The sequence below is a fragment of the Echinops telfairi genome, unplaced genomic scaffold (assembly GCF_000313985.2).
Source record: "Echinops telfairi isolate 266 unplaced genomic scaffold, ASM31398v2 ScPeMD7_7473;HRSCAF=8511, whole genome shotgun sequence".
In the NCBI taxonomy this organism is placed as follows: domain Eukaryota; kingdom Metazoa; phylum Chordata; class Mammalia; order Afrosoricida; family Tenrecidae; genus Echinops; species Echinops telfairi.
The window spans coordinates 12,822,888-12,846,523 of record NW_022111377.1 but is presented as its reverse complement, the minus strand read 5'-3'; the positions used below and the strand labels follow the sequence as shown (position 1 = coordinate 12,846,523).

Below are 23,636 nucleotides of genomic sequence, written 5' to 3'. Positions count from 1 at the left end.
AACTGCTGACCTAGTGGTTAGCAGCCCAAAGTGTAACCACTGCACCACCAGGGCTCCAAATTGTATCACTTGTTTAAAAGGAGGATATTTTATCATTCTCTATAATGAATATAAAGATTGTTTTTAAATGAACATTGCAGCACCAACTTTAATAAAATCCTAATCTTTTTTGTCTTTACATACCATACAATTGACTCATTGAATGGTTTTTAACATATTCACAGAAATGTAGTTGTAACAACAGAGTTTAGAACATCCATCACCCTGAAAACAAGCCTCAGACCCTCCAGCTATAGACCACCACTGCTCTGCTTTGTATCTCGAGATTTTTCTGCATATTGTAGATCAATGGGATCATACTTTTATATGAGCAGAAGCAAAGTGTGGACCTTTTTGATCAGTTTTGTTACTGCACTGTAATGCTTTCAGGGCCATCTGGGTTTTAGCATGTCTCAGTACTTAATTACTTTTTATGGTTAAATATTACTTTAGTGTGTGAATGTACCACCTTTTGTTTTCTGAGTCACCATCCAATGGACATTTGATGTGTTTGTATGTTTTGGCCGTTAGGAATGTGCTGATATGGGGCATCTGTGTGTGCTTTTTTGTGTGGACTATTCTGTTTTTATTTCTTTGGGGTACTTGGAGCAGACTTGCTGGGTCAGAAGGTAAGTCTATTTTTTAAGCTTTGGAAGAACTGCAAAACTGGTACAAAATACAACTGTATCATTTTACATTCTCACCAGCAGCTTATGAGGGTTTTACTACTACAACTTTATTTTTTTAAATCACTTGTCACTTCTTTTTTTTATTATTAACTATCTTGTTGGATATTCCCACTTCTAATTCGGTGATTTGTCTTTCAGTATTGAATTTTAAGGGCTCTTACTATCTTCTAAATACAAGCTCCTTATCAGACGTAACCCACTGACATTGGGTCCATCCCAACTCTGAGTGACCCTCTAGCGGGTTTCTGAGGCTGTCAACCTTGACAGGAACAGCCAGCTTCATCTTCCTGGTAGAGTTGCTGATCCATTTGAACCAGTGACCTTGTACTTAGCACTCTAGTGCTTACCTAACCGCGCTACCAGGGATCCTTTATTTTGTGGACTCACTGCCATGGAGACAGTGCTAACTCTAGCGACTCCCTGTGGAATTCCGAGACTGTAACTGTTTATCAGAGTAGAAAGCCCAGTCTTTCTCCCACGATGCTCCTGCTGGTTTTGAGTTGCCTACCATGTGGATCGCAGCCCCATATGTAACCACTAGACCACAAGGGCTTCTTCCTTTGTGGGCTGTCTCCCATTCTGTGGGGGTATTCAGTCCCTTTCTTGTCTTTTGAAACATAAAAGGTTTTAATTTTGATAAAATTCAGTATATAAGCTTTCTATGGTTTGTGCTTTTGTTGCCTTTTTTTTAGTTGCTAGGCAACTGTTGGCTAATCCAATGTAATGAGGTTATCACCCTATATCTTCTTACTAAGAGTTTTATTAGTTTAATTCTTATATTTAGCTTTAGGAACCCCGTGGCCTTTTCTGTGTATCTTTGTTTGTTCTTTTCTGCCCTGTGTTATCTGGTGAATTCATTCCAGATAATAACTCTGATGAATCATGACTTCTGAAGTCTGGGGATAAAAGGTCTCATTTGATTAGGTCTTACTTTACACTAAATCACCTAAAACATTCCCAAATTATCATAACTTAATTTTTAATATTTATACTATACTACAATAAACATTTAGTTAGAACTAGCTTAACCATACTCTTAATAAAGGTAGAAATTGTCTTTCTGTGCATTCAGCTCCAAATTGTGACTTAATATTTCCTGTTCATTGCTTCTCTCTCAAGAGTTATTTTTCTCAAGAGTTATTTTACTGATCACAAGGGCAGATAGCAAATTCATTTTTCATTTTCATTATAGGGAAACCTCCATTCTTACCAGAATCTTTTGACCGAATTCTTCTTGATGCACCCTGCAGTGGACTGGGCCAGAGACCCAACATGGCTTGTACCTGGACTTTGAAGGAGGTGACATCATACCAGCCATTACAGCGAAAACTCTTTTCTGCGGTACGTGATGATCTTTGCTGCTCAAGAACGTTGACCTTCTCCAGTTTAATAGTTTAAAAGACAGAGAGGACATGGCTTTAAATACAGGTAGCATTCCTATAATGTTGACTGCCCCTTTAACATATACCAGTACTATGCTAATATCTTCACTGTGATTTTTTTGACATTAAAAATTTATTGATTGATTGATATTAAAAATTAATTAGGGATTCCCAAGTACTTTACTTTATTAAACACACACAATTTGTCAACAAATAGTTACTAACTCATGCAAAGCACTGGCTATAATATTACATTTTTTAAAAATAGGGCTAATTGTATTTCTTCCTGGGTCATCTCAGGTAACAATTGGAAGGAGACCAAGAGAGGCAAATAAAAACAAACATTTAACTGTGTCAGGAAACCCAGACCATTTGAAGATTTCTCTTAGTCTTGGAAAGATGAGACAGTGGATGAATAGCATTTGATCAAAGATGACTTCATTATTTCCTCTCAGTTCTCTAATTGTAAATACATAAGCTTTAACAAGATTGAGTATACTATCATTGTTCGGTCTCTACAGTTGTCAGATACATTTTTGCTTCTGCTAGAAGTTACTGCTTCCTGGTGTCTCCTTTTCTATAAAATGATTGTACAGGTAGTGGATTACCATTATCTTTTTTTTTTTAAGACAAAAGTTCATTTATTACTGAGTAATCTTGAAAGTCAGTTTTTGGGAAATGAACAAATAACATGTAATTTTCATAACCATTCAAGCTGCCCACCAAGTCTATTCCTGAGCGATATTCTATAATTTTTTTTGTTTTGAACTTGTTTGTTTTTTTTAAAATCATTTTATTGGGGGTTCATACAACTCTTATCACAATCCATACATACATCCATTGTGTCAAGCACATCTGTACATTTGTTGCTATCATTCTCAAAACATTTGCTTTCTACTTGAGTCCTTGGTCTCAGCTCCTCCTATTTTTTCCCCTCCCTCCCAAACCCTTGGTAATTTATAAATTATTATTATTTTTTCTTGTTTTATGCTGTCTGACATCTCCCTTCACCCACTTTTCTGTTGTCCATCCCCCTGGGAGGGGGTTATATGTAGATCATTGTGATCGGTTTCCCTTTCTCCCCCAACCCTCCTGGTATCTCTATTCTCGTTATTGGTCCTGAGGGGCTTATCTGTCCTGTATTCCCTGTGGTTCCGGCTTTGATCTGTACCAGTGTACATCCTCTGGTCTAGCCAGATTTGTAAGGTAGACTTGGGATCATGATAGTGGTGGGGAGTAGGAAGCATTAAAGAACTAGAGGAAAGTTGTATGTTTCATCGGTGCTACCCTGCACCCTGACTGGCTCATCTCTTCCTTGTTATACACAATCTTCCAAGAATCCCTTTTGGAAATTAAATTAGTGACTATAAAATAGTTTAAATTATCGCTGGAATCATTTTGGTTTGTGGGTAGATTAGGGCATTGTTTAAAGACACAACAATGCTTTTTGTTCTTTTCAGATCATAGCGGAAAGAGAATTTCAGAGAGCTGGTAGGGTTGTTGTGAGGTGTCAATCAGTGGGGTCTGACCACAGAAGGCAGCATGGCCTCGCCCTGTGCCCTTCTGCCGTTGTTGCAGCCACTGTGTCCCTCCATCTCCCGGAGGGCCTGCCCCTTTTTCGCTGCCCCTCCACTTAAGCAAGCATGATGTCCTTCTCCGAGGATTGCCTTCTCCTGACAATATGTACAAAGTATGTGACATCCTGGCCTTGCACTCACTACTCTAAAGACGTCTTGTGGGGCAGGGTGACCTAATCTCAGGAAAGGCATCATGTGCTCTCTTGACTGCTGCTTCCATGAGCCTTGATTGTGGATCCAAGCAAGCCGACTCTACTGCTCTCAGCGTGTGACAGAGAGCGTTTAGCACAGACCGGAAAGTGACCGAAAACACAGACCTCAGAATCAGACCTGTCTTGACTTGAGGAAGAAAGGGAGCTCATGCAGGGCAGGGCTGTGGGTCCTGAGCAGATAATTGGCATTCCCGAATGGTGAGGTCAGCAGCTTTGATTACTTAGCAGTGATGAGGACAGAAAGGACCAGGGTAAGGTTTCTTCTTGGGCTGGTCTTGGAGAGATGGGGTTGATCACCTGTAACCAGAGGGTCTCATGTGCTAGCATACATATGAAGATGGAAAAGGAACAGGAAGCTCGTGGGTGGGTTCATGATCCCCTCTCCAACCGTGGAGCATCAGCGGAAACACATTCCCTTCTCTCCCCGAACCCATGGTTAGATGCTGGAGCATGCAGCTCCAAGTACAAAGTTCATCATGGGCCTTATCATGAAAGGCTGCAGGAGACAGGGCTCTGCTTGCCCCAGAGGGCATTTTTCCAGGGCACCGTCAGCGCACGCGTCCTGTGGGCAGTGGGAGTGGAACAGCTTCCTACTGCCTCAGCAGTGACTTTAAGGAGAGAAGGGTCTGGATGTAAGAAGCGAGGACATAACTGGTTGGTAAGGGGCATCCCAGTGGGGATAACCTAATGGCTGTGACAGGATTTAGAGAAAACCCCATGTGAAAGTGTCCGGCATAGTAGCTGGCATATACTACCCAAATCAAAGTTTTGATCAGCATATGCTGGTTAAGAAAGTAGATTTATATTTTCCCAAAAGATTTTCATTCAAAAAATTTAAAGGGTAACATTGGGGAATTTGAAAAAACCAACGGTTGTTATTGGGGACCAGTTCATTTTTGAATAACACCTAGTTTCCTGAACTTAACTGACAAATATTCATTGAGCACCTACCACATATTCTATGGGCTGACCATAGAGTAGCGAAGAAACAATACAGACCAACTCTGCCTTCTTTACTGAGAGTTTCTATTCTCACTGGGGAGGAAAACAAACAGTCTGCGATCCGGTAACAATGCCGCGGGCCGGAGAGAGGCAGGTGGCTAGCAGTGCTGGCTTCAAACAATTGCAGCTTCATATAGGGTAGTTAGGGAGAGCATCATGGAAAAGGAGAGACCCAAATAAAATGAAAATCAGATTACAAAGGAGCCAGGCATGCAGGCCGTGAAGAGCTTTTTGAGCTAAGCTCCTAAGATAGGCGTGTGTGTTCCTCGCATTGCCAGGAGCAGCACTAGGCTGCTGTCGCGGAGACAACGTGAGCAAGGATCAGAAGTGTAAGAGATGAGGTCAAGACGGAGCAGAGAGCTCTGGTCGGTGTAGGGCCTTAAGCCACTGCCAAGACATCAGCTTTGACCCTAGAGATCATGGAGGGTGGAAATGGGTAGGGCTTGGGGCTGAGCGGTGACACGTTTCCACAGGGCTATTCTCCCTGCTATACTGAGAGTACATTTTCAGAGTGGAGAGATGAAGTAGGAGTCTGCTTGGCAATCCAGATATCATCATTGAGGTTTGGACTAGAGTGCTACCAGTGGAAATAGTGAAAAGAAGCCAACTTCTGTGTATATTTTGAAGGTAGAGCCAGTAGAGTTTTCTGTTAATAAAATATTTGAAAAATGGGCAATAGGGATAACCACCAGGACTTGGGTCCTGCATAGCTGGACGGGTAGGGAGACTGCTGGTCCCGTAGGCTTGGGAGGGAAGATAGGAGCTTAGTGTTGACACGTCAAATTTGAAATGCCTTTTTGGTAGTCAGTAGAAATGTTGGAAGGGCTACTGCAGATAGGAGTCTGCAGTTCACAAAATAATTCTAGTGTAAAAGTGAATCTTTGTGAATTGTCAACGTAGAAATAGTGTCTAAAACCCTGAAACTGGATGATGATATTTAGGAATGTCTTGGTCTTTGTGGACTTACTTACCAGTTCCAAGGTAATGAAATACGTTAAATCTGCAGGATTATGTACTCTAATTAGAGAATCCTTGTTGTGGAAAATTTGTTCTTTTATCCCTAACGCTTGAACTCTATCAGATAGGGTGCTAGGAAATCTCTCCGAAGGTCTCTTTAGACTTGCGGGATGTGTGTCTAATGTACGCATGTTTCTGTAGGCAGTTCAGCTGCTGAAGCCAGGGGGCGTGCTGGTGTACAGCACATGCACCATAACACTGGCAGAAAACGAGGAGCAAGTTGCCTGGGCCCTCAGAACATTCCCTTGCCTTCAGCTTCAGCCTCAGGTAAGAGGACAGTCATGAACTACTTATTTCGTATCCACCTGAGGAATCTCAGACCACAGACATATATCCATGGTCCCGTAAGGCTCAGAAATCCCAATCAGAGGAGGTGGCATAGTGAACGCCACAACTTCCCATGTGCAGCCTGTATCTCACGTCTCTTCTATGAGAAGCAATTGCAGTGACAGGTGTATGATGGTACGATGCTTAAATAACCCACAACACCTTTGTCTTGATAGTTTCAATTGACAGCTAGTGCGTGTACAGTGTTGTACTCTCTAATGATTGTGTACACTTCCACTCATAGGCAGCAACATCCAGTCTCATCAGTAGCATAGCTCTGGAGTACGATTTCTCTATTTAGTTTTCTTTCAAAAAGATTACTGCAGAGTGCATCATGGTTCTCAAATGCAGCAACAGCAAGAGGCAAAGGAGAGTACTGATTTGGAAGTGCGGCAGAGTGTTACTAAACTAGAAGGTGGAAAATCAGTAGATGCTACTGCTTGTAATTTAGACTTTTCACACACCACCCTCATCAGGATCCTCAAAAACAGGATTAACCAGGCCGTTAAAGCAGTGGTTTTCAACCTTCTTAATGCCTCGACCCTTTCATACAGTTTCTCATGTTGTGGTGCCTCCCACCCAACCATAAAATTTTTTGTGTTGCTACTTCATCACTGTCATTTTGCTACTGTTATGAATCGGGCGACCCCTGTGAAAGGGTCGTTCAACCCCCAAAGGGGTCGCAACACACAGGGTGAGAACCACTGCGTTAAAGGACGGGCTCCATTGAAAGCTACAAGTCTAACACAAATGCAAGCGGGGCCTCTATCACACAGGAAGACATGTTTAACTGAGCAACAAAGTAATAAATACAAAAGCAAATCCCAGCTGCACATGGACTATCATCTGGGGCAGCACAAACCTTGCTTAGGATGTTTCAGGAAAAGGATATGGTGTTTGTACCATAGGTGCAGATCATGACAACACATGTTTCATTTCGTCTCTATTTCATCTGATACATCACGGAAACTTCAGCATGGTAGTAAACAGAGTGTGGCGTAAAGAAATACGTCAAGCAAAATTTTGGAAACAAATACTACAGAAACATATTTCTTTAACAGGAACCATTTAGACTGTTCATAGGAGCATTGTTGGTGTTAGGGGTTTGGCTGCTCACTGCAGAGTCAGCAGTTCAAAACCACCAGCTTCTCTGAGGGAGAAAGCTGAGGTTTTCTACTCCCATAGAAACCTGCAGGGCCAGTTCTCCTCTGTCCTAGAAGGACACTACATGGCAGTGAGTTTTGAGAGAGACTGCTCACAGAGAATCCGCACTTTCTGACCAACACGGTCTTGTGATGGATCTACGAGTCTGTCAACAAGCCATGGAAACTAGGTGGATTTTTGTTACATGTTTATTCCACTCGTAGCTATTGTTCACAGTACTCAGAACTTTGTTTTTAAAAGTTTTCTTTCCCTCCTCCCAGTTCGATATTTTTCTAATATATAGAATGTTGACCCTTTTTCCTTCCTGTCACCTCAAAGCCCGAGCAGGCTTTAATAACTATGGGATATAAAAGACCAGCCATAGGGGAAAAGTGCAGGATGATTGCTTTCTTACGATTTGTTTCTAGGATGTGTAATCTTTAAACAGATTGATGCTACTTAGAACTGTCTAACTTTCCAGTGTGGTTTTTTAAAATGACATATAAGGTTCTATATTTGAGGTTTGAGGTTAAGTTGAAATTACATTGAATATTGAACATTAGTATTTTCTTGTACAGAATTCTAGTTTATAGTTGGAATGTATAAATAAAAAGCCATCTCAGATGGTTTCTATGACCCAGAGAAAGAGGGTATAAAAGAATATACGTGGATGGAGGGAAGACTTCAGACTTCACTTAGAATTTTACCTGTGAAGTGCATGAGAGCACTTCAAAATATTCATGGAAAATGTTAGTTGTTTTAAATCTTGTTTTGCATTGAACTTTTTAAAGTCTCCTCATTTATATACATACATCTGCATACATATTAAATACATATATGTGTTTCCTTCCCTTCTTTCTCTCACTGAATGTCGTATGCTTACGCGTAGAAAGTCTCTTTTTCCATGGGGCTACTACAAGTGTGTTTTCTTAAGTATATGCCTGGACAAACTAGCCCGACCCACATGCAAGTGTCTGCCATGGTGAATTAGCTGGGATCAGGGGCCCTCTGCAGGAGGGCGTTATCCGCATCCATCCCTGGGTTCCTCGTGAGTCTTCTTCCCCTACACCAGCCGATGCTGTGTGACCCATGTGTTCCTCTCTAGCATTTATTGCTCTCAGACGTTTCAAAAAACTAAAAAGACAGACTTCCCATTTAGCTTGTGTGGATCACAGAGGCATTTAAGTGGGAAAGATGCCTACGGCACTTCTGTCAGAGTTTTGGAGGCATCTGGTGGACATAACTGAATTTTACCTGTTGCTACGGTGATCATGATGTCTGTTTTAATTGAGTGCTAACTAACTAATATCAAGTATCGGAGTACATTCTTCATTTAAGTCTTGTGGCTCAGTATTTTAGAGACGGGGAACCAAGAGTTAGGTAAAGTTACTACTTATGGTGACACAGCTGGATTTTGGCAGAGCCACAATTTGAATTCATGGATTTCTACGTATGAAGCTCAGGCCTTTTGTAGTGTCATGGGACGTGACAAGCAAATGTGACATAAAAGATCACATAAGAGATACTCATTCACTGAGTGAACAAAGTCGAAAAATGACTGCCTGAAAAAAATAGCATGGGCACTCTACACACACACACACACACACACACACACACACACACACACGATAGAATGTACTCGTTTTTCTATTTTCTGGTACACGTTAGACACAGTTAGACACATTCCAATTTCTCATTTACATTAAATTGTACAGAGGCTCACTGCTAATTACAGGACGCCCCTCCACACTTACCCTTTTTCTCTCCACAGAACCCGCAGATCGGAGGAGAAGGGATGATGGGTGCGGGCCTATCATTTGCACAATTGAAACAGCTGCAGCGATTCGATCCATCTGTTGTGCCGTTACAGGACACTGACATTCATTCTCTCGGAGACACCAGAAGAGAAGACGTCATCTGGTTGGCGAACAAGGACTGTATAGGTTTTTTTATCGCAAAATTTGTGAAATGCAAAAGCACATAGAAGAGTCCTCAGAAATTAAATTTCTCAACATTCGCTGTGTGTGTGTGTGTGTGTGTGTGTGTTAAACCACGGTGTGTTGTCAAGCCAAGTGACTGATGACTCCGTTGCCAAGGAAACAGAAGACAGCCAGCTGTTTCAGAAGGGATCAAGAGACATAGAGGAAGTAAGGAAGAGGAAGGTAGGTGGTTGTATTTTATGTCTTCAAAATACTTTTTCCTTGATGGGTTTAGAGAAAAGGAGCTGCCTGTAGATGTCTAAAGCACACACGAAGGAATCTAACAAAGGAATAAATGGCAATATTTACATTTATTATAAAAGAAGTGCTGTTCCTGACGACCGTGAAGGGAGTGGTTCCTTAAGAGTCCGAGGCAGGAGCAGTGAGTGTCATGTTTACTCTGTGCTCATCACCACCGGAATAACCACTCTTACGGCTGTAAACTGGCAGATCAAAGCTCCTTCAAATGAAGTCTGTACTTCTTTTTTCATTGATAGTCTTATGTCAATATGGTTTTTTTTTAAGAAGTCAAACGAACAAAGTGAGGATTTCCTTCACTTTCAGACTGACCAAGTGTGGAAATGTTCTAAGTGGGGTACCTTTTCGTAGCTCGTGCACCACTGATGATACAATGAGTCGACATCGGTTGGCGAGAGGGAAGTCAGCTCCAGGCAGCCGGGCACTGGTCTGGGACGCAGGTGGGCCTTGTGCTCCTGCGGAACATACGCAGCGTCACAGAACACACCTCAGAAATGCCCACCATGATGACGAGGCTGGATAGATCCAGACAGTGACCACTTCAAAATCAAATCTGACCTCGGGCAAAAACAATATCATCCAAAGCACAGAAGTGGCCAGTGTGGACACCTGCCATTTGATTGATTACAGACCTAACCTGGCTTCCTTCAACCCACGTTTAGATAAGATCTGTGAACAGCGCAGGCCGTTGAATTCACCTCTTTTGTGACGTTACCTTCTCTGAAGCAAAACCCTGAGCTCCTGAAATCACGTAGGATACCCCAGTTCCTGAAGGTCTTTATTTTCACCAGGAGACACCTGACTTTGTTCAGTTATCACTAGGACCAATGGTATGGAAGCTAGTAAATATCCTTAACCAAAGAATTAAGAAAATTCTGAAAGAAAATATTAATTACATAGAGCTTTTCTGTCATTCTAATTGTTTCTCATTTAAGTATCAACCAATTGCAACAGGATTCCGGGTCTGCATCTTTGCAATAGCTAAATCTGTCACATGCCCATATGACCTTCACTGAATGATGAGAGTGCAGGGCAGAAACTCACTCCTTATGTCATTGAATTTCTTGAGTGGGATATAGAAGAGCAGTAGTGAATTCAGCTATTTTTGTGACTGACTGATTGACTGCTAACCACAAGGTCTGCAGTTCAAAGCCACCGGCTGCTCCGAATGCAAAAGATGAGGTTTATTGTTCCCATAAAGCTTTACAGTCTTGGAAATTCTAGGGATCCTTGTCCGTGTCCTGTAGGGGTGCTATGAGTCACAGTAGACTCTATGGTAGTGGGCTTGGTTTTTATATCGTTCCAAGCAATAGCTTAAAGACTTGCCCGGGGTGTTAAATACATCAAACGGTTTTGCTTAGCTTTTATTCAAAGTGCCCAAGTTTCCCAGGTGTTTTTTTTTTCACATAGTTTGCCTTTAGAGAGTTCTCATAATTATTTATTGTATCTATAAAGATCATAAGGGCTCTTGAATCAGGAGCTTTAGCTGGCCTCTTTGAAGAAGCATTTATGAACACATTTCCCCGAGGATGGTTTAGGTCCATCCTTCTACTTCTCCCAGCGCTCAAATCTGCTCTCCTGCCTCTCCCCTCATCCTTGACGGGTACTATCTAGGACCTTGCCTGTCCACACCCCAGACATGGGAGTCATCCTCTCTTTTCGTGTCACTGTTTCCTAGTTGGTAAGACACTACAGAAGGAGTGAAACATGTATGTCAAGTGCTTTAAGATGAAAATGACTTATCCCTCCCTTATATCCAGTAGATAGCGGCTGACTGAGAGAACCACTGTTCCCCTGTGGTGCTTCTGTTTTAAGGACTTGGCACACATCCTCCAATCTTCAGTACATTTTAAGCAAAACACACAATTCGGTCTTGCACCCTCTGCAGAACCTTATGTGCTGATAAGCTGAGATCAAAATGATAAAGAAACCAGCCTTATAGCCAACTTGTGCTGGTGTACATTTTCTATTAATACCAGCAAGTATCTAAATATAAATCATGACATTAAATTTGCAGCACTTGCATGTTGAAGACAGAAAGGACAAATAAAGATGGTTGTTCATGGTTCTTCTTTAGTTTAGACAACTTTCAATGGCTTTCTTTAAAAAAGATAAATAAAGCAAATTAAAAAATAAAATACTTACTGAAGGGATACAAGCAATTTAAGAGAAACAAGAAAAGGAGAGCTTTCAGAGAGTTAAGATATGCTTTGTGTTAGCATAGATATTTCTATGAAATGAAAAAAAATCACTTAAATTCAAGTGAATGCATTTTAGTACAAAACCCCATCTGGAATTTTAAATAGCAAAGTGCAGTGCAAACAGTTAAAATTTAGCAGAAGTGAAACTTGACCCCTCGTTGTCTAGTTACCTGTGTCTTTAACCATGTGACTCGAAGTTGTATTCAGCTGAGAGCAACCAAGACTCGTAACATTGCCTTGCTGAGCCAAGAGCCGAGGAACTCAAGGTGGCCTGCCCTTACAACTCAAAGAACACGGCTCAAAATCGGAGTCAGGAACGGCTGTGCCGGCCGAATGAAGGTGGGAGAAAGATGACCTCTGCTACCGCTGACATCCTGAAAAACCCTTTGCCTACCCTGAGTTGCTAGCTCTTTATTTTTAAGTTAAAAAAAAAAAGTCATACTTAAGGGAAAATTACTTTAAAAAAATCAAGTGATTGGCATCGCCTTAAGGACAACGGTCCATCTTGAAATGTGTTGATTATTTAACATTCTCCATGAAACCTGCCTCCAACGGAAGGCAGCTCTTCATTTGTTTCATGTTCACGCTGTCAAAAGCAGGTTCGATGAACAGTTCGGTGCCGCCGACAGTGACTTGAGCAGGGCGGCAGAGCAGGGGGCATTGTCTCGAAGCACAGTGTGACTGAGACGCCCTCCTCTTGGCAGCACCTTGGGGGCCACAGTGACTTCAGTGAGCAGCAGAGCAGGGGCACAGGGAAAACTGGCCACGAGGACAAACCCCAAACCAGAAGCATGGAACTAGTAAGTACATTTCCAGCAGTTTCTAGGTTGAGTATAAAAGTCATGATTTCACAGTCGAGCAGATCACAATTCAGCTTTGCTATGTAGAAAAGACTATGAAGAAAAAAAAAAAAAAAGAAAAGACTATGATCTTATATTCACATAAGTCAGTAAATATCCCACTGTTCTTGGAATGAATTCCTCATTGGCATGTTTAGTACACTGTTTACTCATATGGGTGCAATACAGTTTTCACATGGAGTTGCTTTTATGTCAAATCCTGTGACGTAGATTTTTGAGGACGACTCTGGGACTCAATGGTCTATAAGGTGGGATGGGAATCTTAAGAATCCAGGCACACACAAAAAGGATGGAGTCCACATTGCTCTTTGAATTAATCAACAGCATCTTACTATACTGGAAATTCTGGAAATCAGAATTTTATAAAATCCAATTTAATTGGTGTCTGGTTTCCCAATTATGTGAGAACGTTGTTACAAACATGAACATATCATGACTGGTTTTATGTTCCACAAAAACTCATGTAAATAGTAGTTAATGAGCAAATGATTATGAGGGCAATGTTCATATATTAGCTGAGGAAACACTTAAGTGCTCAAATCATTAAGACAAAACAAAACAAAACATTCCAAGCTTCTTTGGGGGCTGGGAGCATGGGTTAAATTGGAAAAACAGTTTTATTTTAAAAGGCTCAAAAATGTTAAGACCTGGACTAACCAAGGAAGTAAAACAAAAATTAGATTAATAATGATTAGTTTGTTAAATAAGTTAATCTACAGATCTGAAGTTAGGTAAATTATAGTATGCATTTTCCCAGAATAAATGTCAAGTGCTTGGTACTTGCATACCTAATACTGTTTTCCCTATCCAGTTATCACTGGACAAAATGCACAGTTAAAGGCATACAGCACTGTTAGCATTAAGATGATTAATAACATTCTGGGTCTCTTATAGCAAGCAGTATAACTGGGGCATTGGAAATAGTATTTTTAGTTCCCCTTCAGAATCGGTATGTGATATAGGTATATATGTGTATATACATACATACATACATATTCAAGGGCTTTGAATTGGTTCTTCCCAGTCAGTCATGACCACTGAAGCAACAGTGGAACCAACCTGGTAAAATATGGGAATACTGTAAGGATAACTGTCACGGAAGAAATGACAGGCCAATGTCCTGTAAGAAACTTAAAACCTCCCTCATAAAAAACACAGGCAGCGCAAGCACTGCACAGCAGCCAGATGTCTGGCCTGAGAGTCAAACCGCGGTACCCAGCTCAAGCACGCCAGCTGACTGCTGTTCTGAATGTGTCGCGTCCACGTGCCGGCCAGTATACAGTCTCCTGCACTGGGCTCCAGGAAAGGGCTCACCTCCCAACTCCTCTTCTGAAGCTCCCATTCCAGGGTTTCACCCTGTGCTTTTCACTGTTGTCATCGAGTACACCCACGTCTGACTGACTGCGCTGTGAGGACCATGAGCGGCTGGCTTGAAGCCCTGAAGCAGTCTTAACCTGTGTTCACTTCAAGTCACTTCATCTGGCCCTGATGACACAGGAGAGCGGAAACCTCAGTTACAAGAAGCACTTCTGGAATTTGACAGACCATGAAATCACTGGAGAGGATGGGGCTGGGGGGCAGGAAGGGGCGATGGGTAACTGGAAAATAAACAACAGGAACAGTAGGCAAGGTTTGAAAATAAAGTGGGAGAAGTTATAAAAATTTATTTTCCCACGAAATAAATTCCACAAGCTATGTAAACTTTTCTTACTAAAACAGATACTCTAACAAACAGAGATTGTACATTTCCAGTGAAACACTCACAGTAAAGTTGCCTGTATTTTCACTCTCGAGAGCGAAAACAAGAGCCAGCAGATGAATGCTTTCCTAGTGACCTTTGGCAGCAAACCTGCTCACCGTCCCTGACTGCTCCATGGATCATTAAAGCCACATGTAGTACAATTAAACAAAAAGCCAGCGGGACAGACCGGAAGCACCAGTCTCCTCTTGTTCTCAGCATCCAGATTCTCAGCTCTCATCCAGACAGACACATGTGTGCGTGTGTGCAGGCCGAGAATGCTGGCTCCGAAACTCCAGTGCCGCAGCTACAGCAGACCCTTGCTCCTCAGAATGTGTTTCTCACAATCAGTGTGAACTCTATGGATTAGAACAATGTCTGGAGTTGGTTATATTTACCATCATTTATGGTCATAATGATGAATTCACAAGGATGGCAGAACATTCAGAAATCAAACCTTTTCAAGTCAAGCAATCACACATATTTACAATATGTACAGACTTCCTACTACAATGAGACAAAGTGCCTACACAATGGTATTACAAATTTCCTGAATGTGGACATTTCTAGTCCTGGTAATTCATAAAGCAAATCTGTTGACTTGGCATTAAGACTCTAAAATCGTGTGATCAAACTGATATATATATATATAATATATTATATATAATTATAATAAAGGTGTTTGCAGAAATAACATTTACAAACTGTCTATACAGTACACAGTACTAGTACATAGAAAATAGATTCTAACTTTATGATCCCCTTTGTGTAAGGCAAGACTGAATCTGTCCCCAAATTTAGTCAGCCAGAGGTACAAGCTGGAAACAGTGGTCCATGAATGCATGGGTATGCAAATCAGGGGCCGACATATTTAAATTCCGGAGAAATGAATTCCACTTAGGATCTGTGCGGATTCGGGCTTGCTGGGCACATCAGCTACCCTTCGGAACACACCACCACCGCGCCACCCCGGATGGCAACCGATTTTGTTCAGGAGGCCAGCCTGCAGTTGTGCCAGGCTAATCTACAGAGCACTTTCAAAAGAAGGGGGTGGGGTGGGGGGAGCATATTAATACTCTATTCCATGCTATTGCTCTTTAAGCAACAGCAACACAAAACATCCAATACAGATCACATGTGATTGCAATGTGGGCCCCCAAAGATTTTGTTTCCGGGGTGGAGAGTGTGTGACGGGTGCTGTTATACAAGCCTTCCCAACAAAACCAAACCACACAGGAGGGTGAAAGTCACTGGCGGATGTAAACCTCCCTGCTCCACTCCCCAGCCTCGTTCCTCTTTTTGGATATGACCTCTCCGTCCCTGTCACAGTCTCGATCCTTTGATTTGTGGCGGCTCCTCTGTTTGTTGCCCTCGTGGTGGTCCTGCTCGCGATCCGGGTCCCTGGCCCGGTGCCGGTACTCCCGGTGTCTGTGGTCACTGCTCCCGTGAGCCTCGTCCCGATGGTTATGCTCCCGGTGTGGGGCATAGTGGTCTGCATGCTCGTGGGGATAATCTTCCTTCGGCTCCACGTAGGCGGAGTCCCGACTCTCCTGGGTTTCCGAGTCAAACGTCTCTTGCCTGGAGAGCCCTCGACTGGTCCCACTGCGATGATTGTGGTGTTGGGCCAGCGAGGAAGAGCGGTGCTGCGATCTCTTGACTGGCTCCAGGCAGGGTTCTTCTTCAGCTTGGGAAGCGGAACGGGCAGGCGCAGACCTCCGTTCACCTTGAGAACCCTAGCAGGGAAGGGACAGGGCACAGGGGTCAAGCAAAACCAAAGCCATTTCACGGTGACTCCCCAAAGCCCCGTGCCATCATCAAGTTGATGTGATGAGGACTCACAGGGGATGAAGGGCCCCCATCTGTTCCTCTTAGGGTCTGAACTGAAATGTCATCTAGCTCAGGTACGTCCTGCCCATGGGCCTGTGTGAAGTGTATGCGCCATTACAATGGATGGGGTATAAACTTGTAACTGCGAGAAGGGAACACAGAGTGATCGTGTGGCTGCTGTCTGTACTGCTGCCATTGTTCAGTACACGAGGGAGGATCTTCTTTCATACCCTCTCTGTGGCGCAGACGCCACGTCGGGCCCTGAGGACCTTCCACCGCCTTTCCCTCCACTTGCGTACACGGGGGGCCACTTACAACCAGTAAGCCTTTGGCTGAAGATAGGGATTCAGGAGTGGGTGGGGGAAACCAAAGGATAACAATGATACAAATACTCAATAGTTAAATGACACAACAGCCCCTTGAGATCAATGCCAGTATGATTCCCCAGGCGGCTGAGCAGGTAGGAAGGTGCTCCGAGGAATTTGCTGTGGAAGGGTGGTTTGTCACTTAGGCATTTGGGTTCTGGAGTCTCCGCTGTGGCCTGTGTCTCTGCTGCTATGGCCCTATGCCTGTCTTACAAAACACTGAGTGAGTTTTGAAGTCTGTATGCGTTCAGTGTATTCTGTTTCTAGCACTCCCTCCAAGTATACAATGTATGCTTACGTTGGTGGAATGGCTTTAAAATTTAAAAAAAATAGAAAAGGTACTGTGTTTCAGGTGAAAGCGGACCATGGGAATTAGTCTCCCCTGGGACAGTTCCAGTTTGTGGATCAGCTGTTTGACATCCCTGGCTACGTTCCTCCCCATGTCAACACTCCAGTTCAGCCCCGAGGTACCTGTTTCCTCTGATTTGGATCTCCTACCCTTTCCTGCCATGTCATCTTTTATTCTAGGCAAATGGTGTCCTTTATGAATGGCTTCGTGTCCTAAGGGGGACTGAGCTATCAGACTGGAACAGGCACGGAGTGGAGCTAACGTGAAGCCTCACCTCTGGGCTCGGGTCCCAGTGGTATAATTGCTGGCAGCCTAAAAAAATGACCCTCCTTCCCGCTTACCTGTGAGTTAGAGGCTAGGGTAGGGCTGACGGGCAGAGCGGAGGTGGCTAACGTCCGGCTCAGGAGAGGGTTGGGGAGGCTGCAGCTGGGAGGGTGGGTGGCTTTCCAGTAGGCCTCCAGATAGTCGGCAAGGTGTTCGCAGGCATCTTCAAGCTGGTTCTCGTCCAAGATGACATCAAACAATTCCTGCAGAGGCAACCATGGCAGCCATCACACGGACATCAAGGCAGCCCGGTTCTGCCTGAGTTTCTCCCTGGCCTCCCCATCCCCCAAAGGTGGGAGGGAGGCAGAGAAGGAGAGATTCATGAGACGTATCTGGTCTGACAGGTGCTCCTCCTTCCTCCTCCGCTGGCTGACGTTCTGCCTGGTGTAATCATCTCCTATGTGGCTGTGGGTATTGGGGAGCCCCCTGGGCTGCTCATCACACAATCGGCAGTTGGCACCCCCTAACCGCTTGGCGGGAAGATGAGGCTGTCTGCTTCCATAAACGCTTGTAGCCATCGAATACCAAAGCAGGTCAGTTCTATTCTGTCCTAGAGGCTCCTCCTGATGGGTCAGAGTCAACTGGCTGGCAGTGAGCTTGGCGTCTAAGTGTTTGTCCATCTCAAGTCACCATGGAGCTCACTCAGGATTGACCCAGTACAAACGACTATACAGGAAGCAGGCATAGCCGTAGGAGAGGGTTCTCAAAAGTCTCGTGGAAAAGCTCCACTCTCTTTCAATCCCACTTCCCATGAACCTTTTGAAGCTGCCCTTGTAGCGAGACAGGTATATGACAGAAAGGTTTACTGTCAACCTTGACAACGGGAGTTGATATTATGGTGGAAAAGAAACGTGACAAAAAGTCTGACGGCTGAAGTTGAGAAAGAGGCCTCTTCTGGCCATCACCAATCGCTTTCAAGGTGACTCCACCTCCCGCTTACGTCATGTCAGAGTGGAGGAGGTTTTCGATGGCTGAATTTTTGGAAGCAGTCACCAGGCTTTTCTCAAGAGAAGCCTCTGGATGCACCAGAACTGTCAACCTTATGTTTTGCAGCCCAGCATGTTGGCGATGTGGACCACCCTGGGCCGCTATTCTGGACCAACCAACAACAACAACAACGAAAATCTAAAAAACAAACTCTGGCATCAGGTCCATGGCATAGTGGCCCTATACGACAGATTAGAACGGCCCCAGTGAGTTTCCAAGACTGACTCTTTATGGGAGTAGAAAGGCCTCGTCTTTCTCCCGAGGAGCAGCTGGTGGGTGGGATCGAACTGCTGATCTTGCAAACCACAGCAGAACTTGTAACCACTACACCATCGGGGCTGTTCTGGACCTGGAGACTGTTAATTGTGGAACTGAATGAAGCAAGATGTGCCGACTGTCATCGAGCCAATTCAGACTCACAGTGACCCCAGATGACAGAGCAGATCTCTTCCTGAGGTTTCCAAGATTGCACATCTTCACAGGGAGCAGACGTTGTGCAGTCTCATCTTTTCCCTGGCGATGGCTCGTTGATTTGCACTTCCAAAGTTGACCTACTGCACTTAACCTACTACTGTTCCACTAGACACCTTGACGTACGATGAAGGCATAAAAAGGGGCGGAAATCACTGACGACTCAGCCTGGTACAAGCATCACGATCGTCCCTTCTAACCCAAACCCAAACTCACTGCCATTGGGTCACTTCCAACCAGAGTTACCCTGTAGGACAGGGTAGAACTGCCCTGTGAGTTTCCAAAACGGCAGCTCTTTATGGGAGCAGAAAGCCTCCTCTTCTTCCCTGCACAGTGGCTGGGGTTTCAAGCTGCTTACCTTGTGGTTTACAACCCAATTCATTAAACCGGTCCCTTCAAGCACAAAAACACTTTTTAAGTGTGTACCATCAATATATTAACATAGGTTAAGCAATCCAAAATCCCGATGACTATGTACGAATGTATAAAGAATTCAGAGTCTAGGGGTCTTGTGTAGACATTTGGTTTTATACAGCTTCAAATCAGTAACCTAATTCAAAGTAGGTAATGCGCTTCCTAAGATTGGATGTGAACAATAAACCACAAACAGATCCATCTTACAAAATTGTTAAACCATGATTTCATTTCATATAAGATCGTAACTAAAAATAACTCCAAGCCTGTTAGTTACCCCTGAGTCACTTCTGACTCACAGCAACCCCTTGAGATGGAGAGGAAAACTGCACTGCATACGGTTTGCAAGGCTGGCCTTGCGGGGCAGGCTGCCAGACCTTTCTTCTGAGCTGCCTCTGGGTTTGAACTTTCAACCTCTCAGTTCATGTAGTTGATTAGTGCTGGCTGTTTACACGAGTAACTCCAGGGACCCAAGCCACTAGGTGATCATCGATATGAACAAAAGGGGGCAGTGTAACATGCCCTCTCATTTTTGGTAAGCCATGATATCAAGCTGGACTGCTCATGTGCTTGAAACACATGTGATCATGGTGGCAGGTGGAACAGTTCACTTTTGGGGAGTTCATATCACTGCACTTTTGGGGGAGTTCATGATATCACTGTTATGTGGTCAGGATTCTTTTTGTGACAGATGTGTAAGGCACTGATGTGTGTGTGTGTGTGTGTGTGTGTGTGTTTTAGATATAAACAAGGCCAGGCCCGTGATTGCTTCACCTGGATTATGGTACTAGGTAGTGGTCACTTACTGGAGGACACTGAGCCAGTTTATCCGCTGCCACCATCTGGACATTGAGGTGCTTTGCTTGAGATTTCCCTCGAGATTTTATTAACCTTTGTAAGACCTGTAAAAGATAGGCGTTTTTAACCGAGAGAGCTGCACTCAGGAAAACCCCAGCGTCCGTGATCCCCTCCTTCTCCGTGGTCCTTTGTGCATACAGCACAGATAGCTTTCAATGAACTGAGCGATCAAAGAGATGCGTGCACCCTCAAGATGAACATCAATCTCAGCTGCGGGCTTTACCAAAGGAACTGACATGGGGCTTTCCCCCATATCTTGTCTCAAAGTTTTTGTCACAGGGCCACTCTACACCTCAACAAAGTTACGATTTACCGTTCATACTCGAGTGTAAGCCGACCCAAATATCAGCCGAGGCACCTAATTTTTTTTTTTTGACATTTTATTAGGGGCTCATACTACTGTTATCCCAATCCATACACACATCAATTGTGTAAAGCGCATTTGTACATCGTTTCTCAAAACATTTTCTCTCCACTTAAACCCCCGACATTAGGTCCTCATTTTTCCCCTCCCTCCCCGCTCCCCCCTCCCGCATGAGCCCTTGATAGTTTATAAATGGGTATTTTGTCATATCTTGCCCTGTCCGACATCTCCCTTCATCCACTTTTTGGTTGTCTGTCCCCCAGGGAGGAGGTCACACACAGTTCCATGTAATCGGTTCCCGAGGCACCTAATTTTACCACAAAAACTGCATTAAAAATGTGCTGAAAAACTCAGCTTATACATGAGTATAAATGGTGCCTTTTATCTGCTGGCATATTTACTTATTTCTAGAAACACAGCTGAATTTTTATCGTTATCCAATGTGCGGCTTCGTAGAAGACACATTTCCCATCTGCTCCTGCCTTCGGTCTGGTTTGCATACGTTGTTTGGTTTTAAACATGTGAAGAAAACCAGCCTTGTGCAGATATTTAATTGAGAAAGGATGGCGCGTTTTCCCCACCTTCTCAGATAATTGTGGCGACTCTTCACTACTACATCAAAACTCAACAGGCTAACTTCTGAAAGGCAAGGTCCCTGTAGAATGTAACCATATCGATGAGCTTTTTTTTTTTACTGTTGTATATTTCCTCAGTCTATCTTTAACTTTGAATGAATTTATCTTAAAAAATTTTTTTCACATACATGACTTATAATATTGTTTGTTGATGCTTGGGAAAGAATCATGCACTAAGTTTTTCAGTACTTAATCTTCCCATTTTATACAATATTAAATCAATCATCACAGTCATTAATATCATCAGGCATTCATATCAATAGTAACAAAACACCCTAATTGCTTGAATGATGCCAAGCTTACAGAAGCAGATTCACATCTTCTAAATCGATCATTTTCCCCGTAAGCTTGGATGTTCTCGTCGGCAACAAGCCCTGTTAGGGGTTCTCCTTGCACTGCTCCCCTCATTCTATTCATAATACATCGGCCAGATATCCAAGTCTGCAGAACTACAGCCTGTCCATTGTCCTTCCAAATTAAAATGATATTCCACTGGAAAACAATAAGTGGCCAGTTCATTTCACAACCCAAATCACACTTTTGGAGACTGCTGTCTTACTTGGGATGTACAGAAACACTTGAGGAGCACACTCTCCACTGCATTACTTATAATATTAAAGATATTTGTGTAATACAGTTAAGAATTTTTTCCAAACTTTTAATCAGGATATCAAAAAAAACTGTGTTCTATTTATTTTTTTATTTTTAAAACTGACTTTTAAAAAAATTGAGAGAGTTCATGGTAGTAAAGACAGTAACTGCTAGTCCTGCTTGGTAACACGGCCTTAGTTCCTGCTTAGAAAACAAACGATTTACTCACCGTGGCTTCTGCACCATCAATACAAACCTCCAGGCAGTGAAACAGGTGAAAAACACCTTAGCATCATTACATCAACAGTTCGGACCTCAGGGAGTCTCAGAAAATGTCTGAGGGCACCCCCAGGGATCTGTGGCCCATACTTTTAGAATCATTCTTCCTAGCCGTGAATTTACTAATCACACTGACTGTATTAAGCTTAAAAATTCTTTACTTTTGATACAACTGATCTGTAGATTGTTATAAGAGCTGAAAGAGACACCCCAAAAGTGATTTATTAAAAAAGAAAGCTCAAATTGGAACCAAAAAGAAAACTCTGGACTGGCCCATGTCCCCTCAACTCTTTACATACATCATTGGGACATGGCCTGCTAAACTTGAAAAGCAAAACATAAACCAGACTATACATACTCGAGAATAAGCTGACCTGAATATCAGCCGAGGCACCAAATTTTACCACAAAAACTGCATTTAAAATGTGCTGAAAGACCTCGGCTTATACACACATATATAGGGTACATTACTAAAGTTTGATTACAGAGCAAATGGCACCAACTCTGCTTACCTTAGGAGAAGAAATCTTCACATAGACTATAATAGGGGCCAAGGAGGTTTTACTAAGTTGAGCTGGATGGTTAATAGTGTCCGCATCAAGGACGACCAATTGTAATGTTCTTGCAAGTTCAAAAATCCTTTCGATTTCACTCTGAACTTCGGCTGTAAGAGTTAAAATAGAGTTCAATTTCTCACAGTATTTTTAGCCCTAATTAAGATAAAGGGCATTGTACACTATTTCCACAACCAGAGGATATAGGTAGGTCAACCATTATGTGAATGTTTACAGACAAGAGCGTTGATAAAAGGTACCCTTTGAATCGAGGTATTTCTCTACGACATCTTCAGCATCTGGGGAATTACTCTCTGCTATAAATTTTGTTTCTACTATAACTCCATAAAAGTGGCTCTCTACTGACTTACATTTGGTGCCATACAATTTTATGAGATCTTCCCACTGAAATGTTAGATAATGTGAATGTCAGTGATCTTTTTCATTCATTCGTTTCTGGCCACTTTACCACCACCACCACCACCCTCCGGCAACCGTGCCCAGCTTTCTTTTCTTTGCCTCTGCTGATCTGTGTGTCACACACTAATCTGTTATTTAAAGATGAAAGAGACTACATCTGTTACGAGTAAGTTAAAATACAACGCGAGCTGGGATTGTCCAGGGCCTCATGCGCCTGTGGACGCCGGGCAGTGAAGAACGGAGGTGCTCAGATGGTGGCCTGGCGAAGGAAAGTGAAAGTAACATGGATGGTCCAAAGGACAGGTAAATCTGTCTTGGGAGTACAGTCAGAATCTTCCTTAGAGCCGAAAATGGCGAGAGTTCTTTGCACGTCATTTGGACCTGTGATCAGGAAAGACCAGTCCCTGGGAAAGGCTGTCAGGCTTGGTAAAGTGCGAGGGCAGCAAAAGAAGACCCTCAACAAGAGAGACCGGCACAGCGGCTGCATGTATAGCCCTAAACATAGCACTGTGAGGATAACACGGGACTGGGCAGTGGGGAACTACTGGTCGAGGCCAACCACTTCTCCACGATCTGTTTAAAGGGCTTAATGTAGCACTGACCAAACTTTCTGTGACGATGAACATGTCTAGATCTATGCTGAGGAGCTCTGGTATCACAGAGGTTAAAGCACTCCTCTGCCAACCAAAATGCCATAGGTGAGAGCCCACCAGCTAGCTGCTCGGTGGGAGAAAACCAGGGCACGCTGCCGGCCTAAAGATTGATCATGGGCAC

At 43.3% G+C, this 23,636-nt stretch overlaps 2 protein-coding genes and 1 long non-coding RNA gene across 8 annotated transcripts in view; 1 reads left to right on the top strand and 2 right to left on the bottom strand.

The window, feature by feature from the left end:
* LOC123521168 overlaps positions 1 to 9,397 on the bottom strand; it is a 13,863-nt gene extending 4,466 nt beyond the window's left edge. Inside the window, exons 1-2 of the long non-coding RNA XR_006679635.1 lie at positions 9,143 to 9,397; positions 1,939 to 2,104 (exon numbers count right to left, since the gene is read on the bottom strand). This is a non-coding gene — a long non-coding RNA (uncharacterized LOC123521168). The remainder of the gene's footprint in view (positions 1 to 1,938; positions 2,105 to 9,142) is intronic.
* Positions 1 to 9,405, top strand: part of NSUN6 (NOP2/Sun RNA methyltransferase 6) — a 46,242-nt gene extending 36,837 nt beyond the window's left edge. For both annotated transcript variants that reach the window (XM_004716013.2, XM_045285593.1), the window contains exons 9-11: positions 1,921 to 2,069; positions 6,060 to 6,185; positions 9,160 to 9,405. In XM_004716013.2, the coding sequence (XP_004716070.1) occupies positions 1,921 to 2,069; positions 6,060 to 6,185; positions 9,160 to 9,372 (488 nt within the window). In that variant the 3' untranslated portion in view covers positions 9,373 to 9,405. The remainder of the gene's footprint in view (positions 1 to 1,920; positions 2,070 to 6,059; positions 6,186 to 9,159) is intronic.
* A 4,912-nt stretch (positions 9,406 to 14,317) lies between these two features.
* Positions 14,318 to 23,636, bottom strand: part of CACNB2 (calcium voltage-gated channel auxiliary subunit beta 2) — a 277,727-nt gene continuing 268,408 nt past the window's right edge. For all 5 annotated transcript variants that reach the window (XM_045285602.1, XM_045285603.1, XM_045285601.1 and 2 more), the window contains exons 10-13: positions 22,401 to 22,552; positions 19,968 to 20,063; positions 17,307 to 17,492; positions 14,318 to 16,157 (exon numbers count right to left, since the gene is read on the bottom strand). In XM_045285602.1, coding sequence (XP_045141537.1) covers positions 15,672 to 16,157; positions 17,307 to 17,492; positions 19,968 to 20,063; positions 22,401 to 22,552 — 920 coding nt within the window. In that variant the 3' untranslated portion in view covers positions 14,318 to 15,671. The remainder of the gene's footprint in view (positions 16,158 to 17,306; positions 17,493 to 19,967; positions 20,064 to 22,400; positions 22,553 to 23,636) is intronic.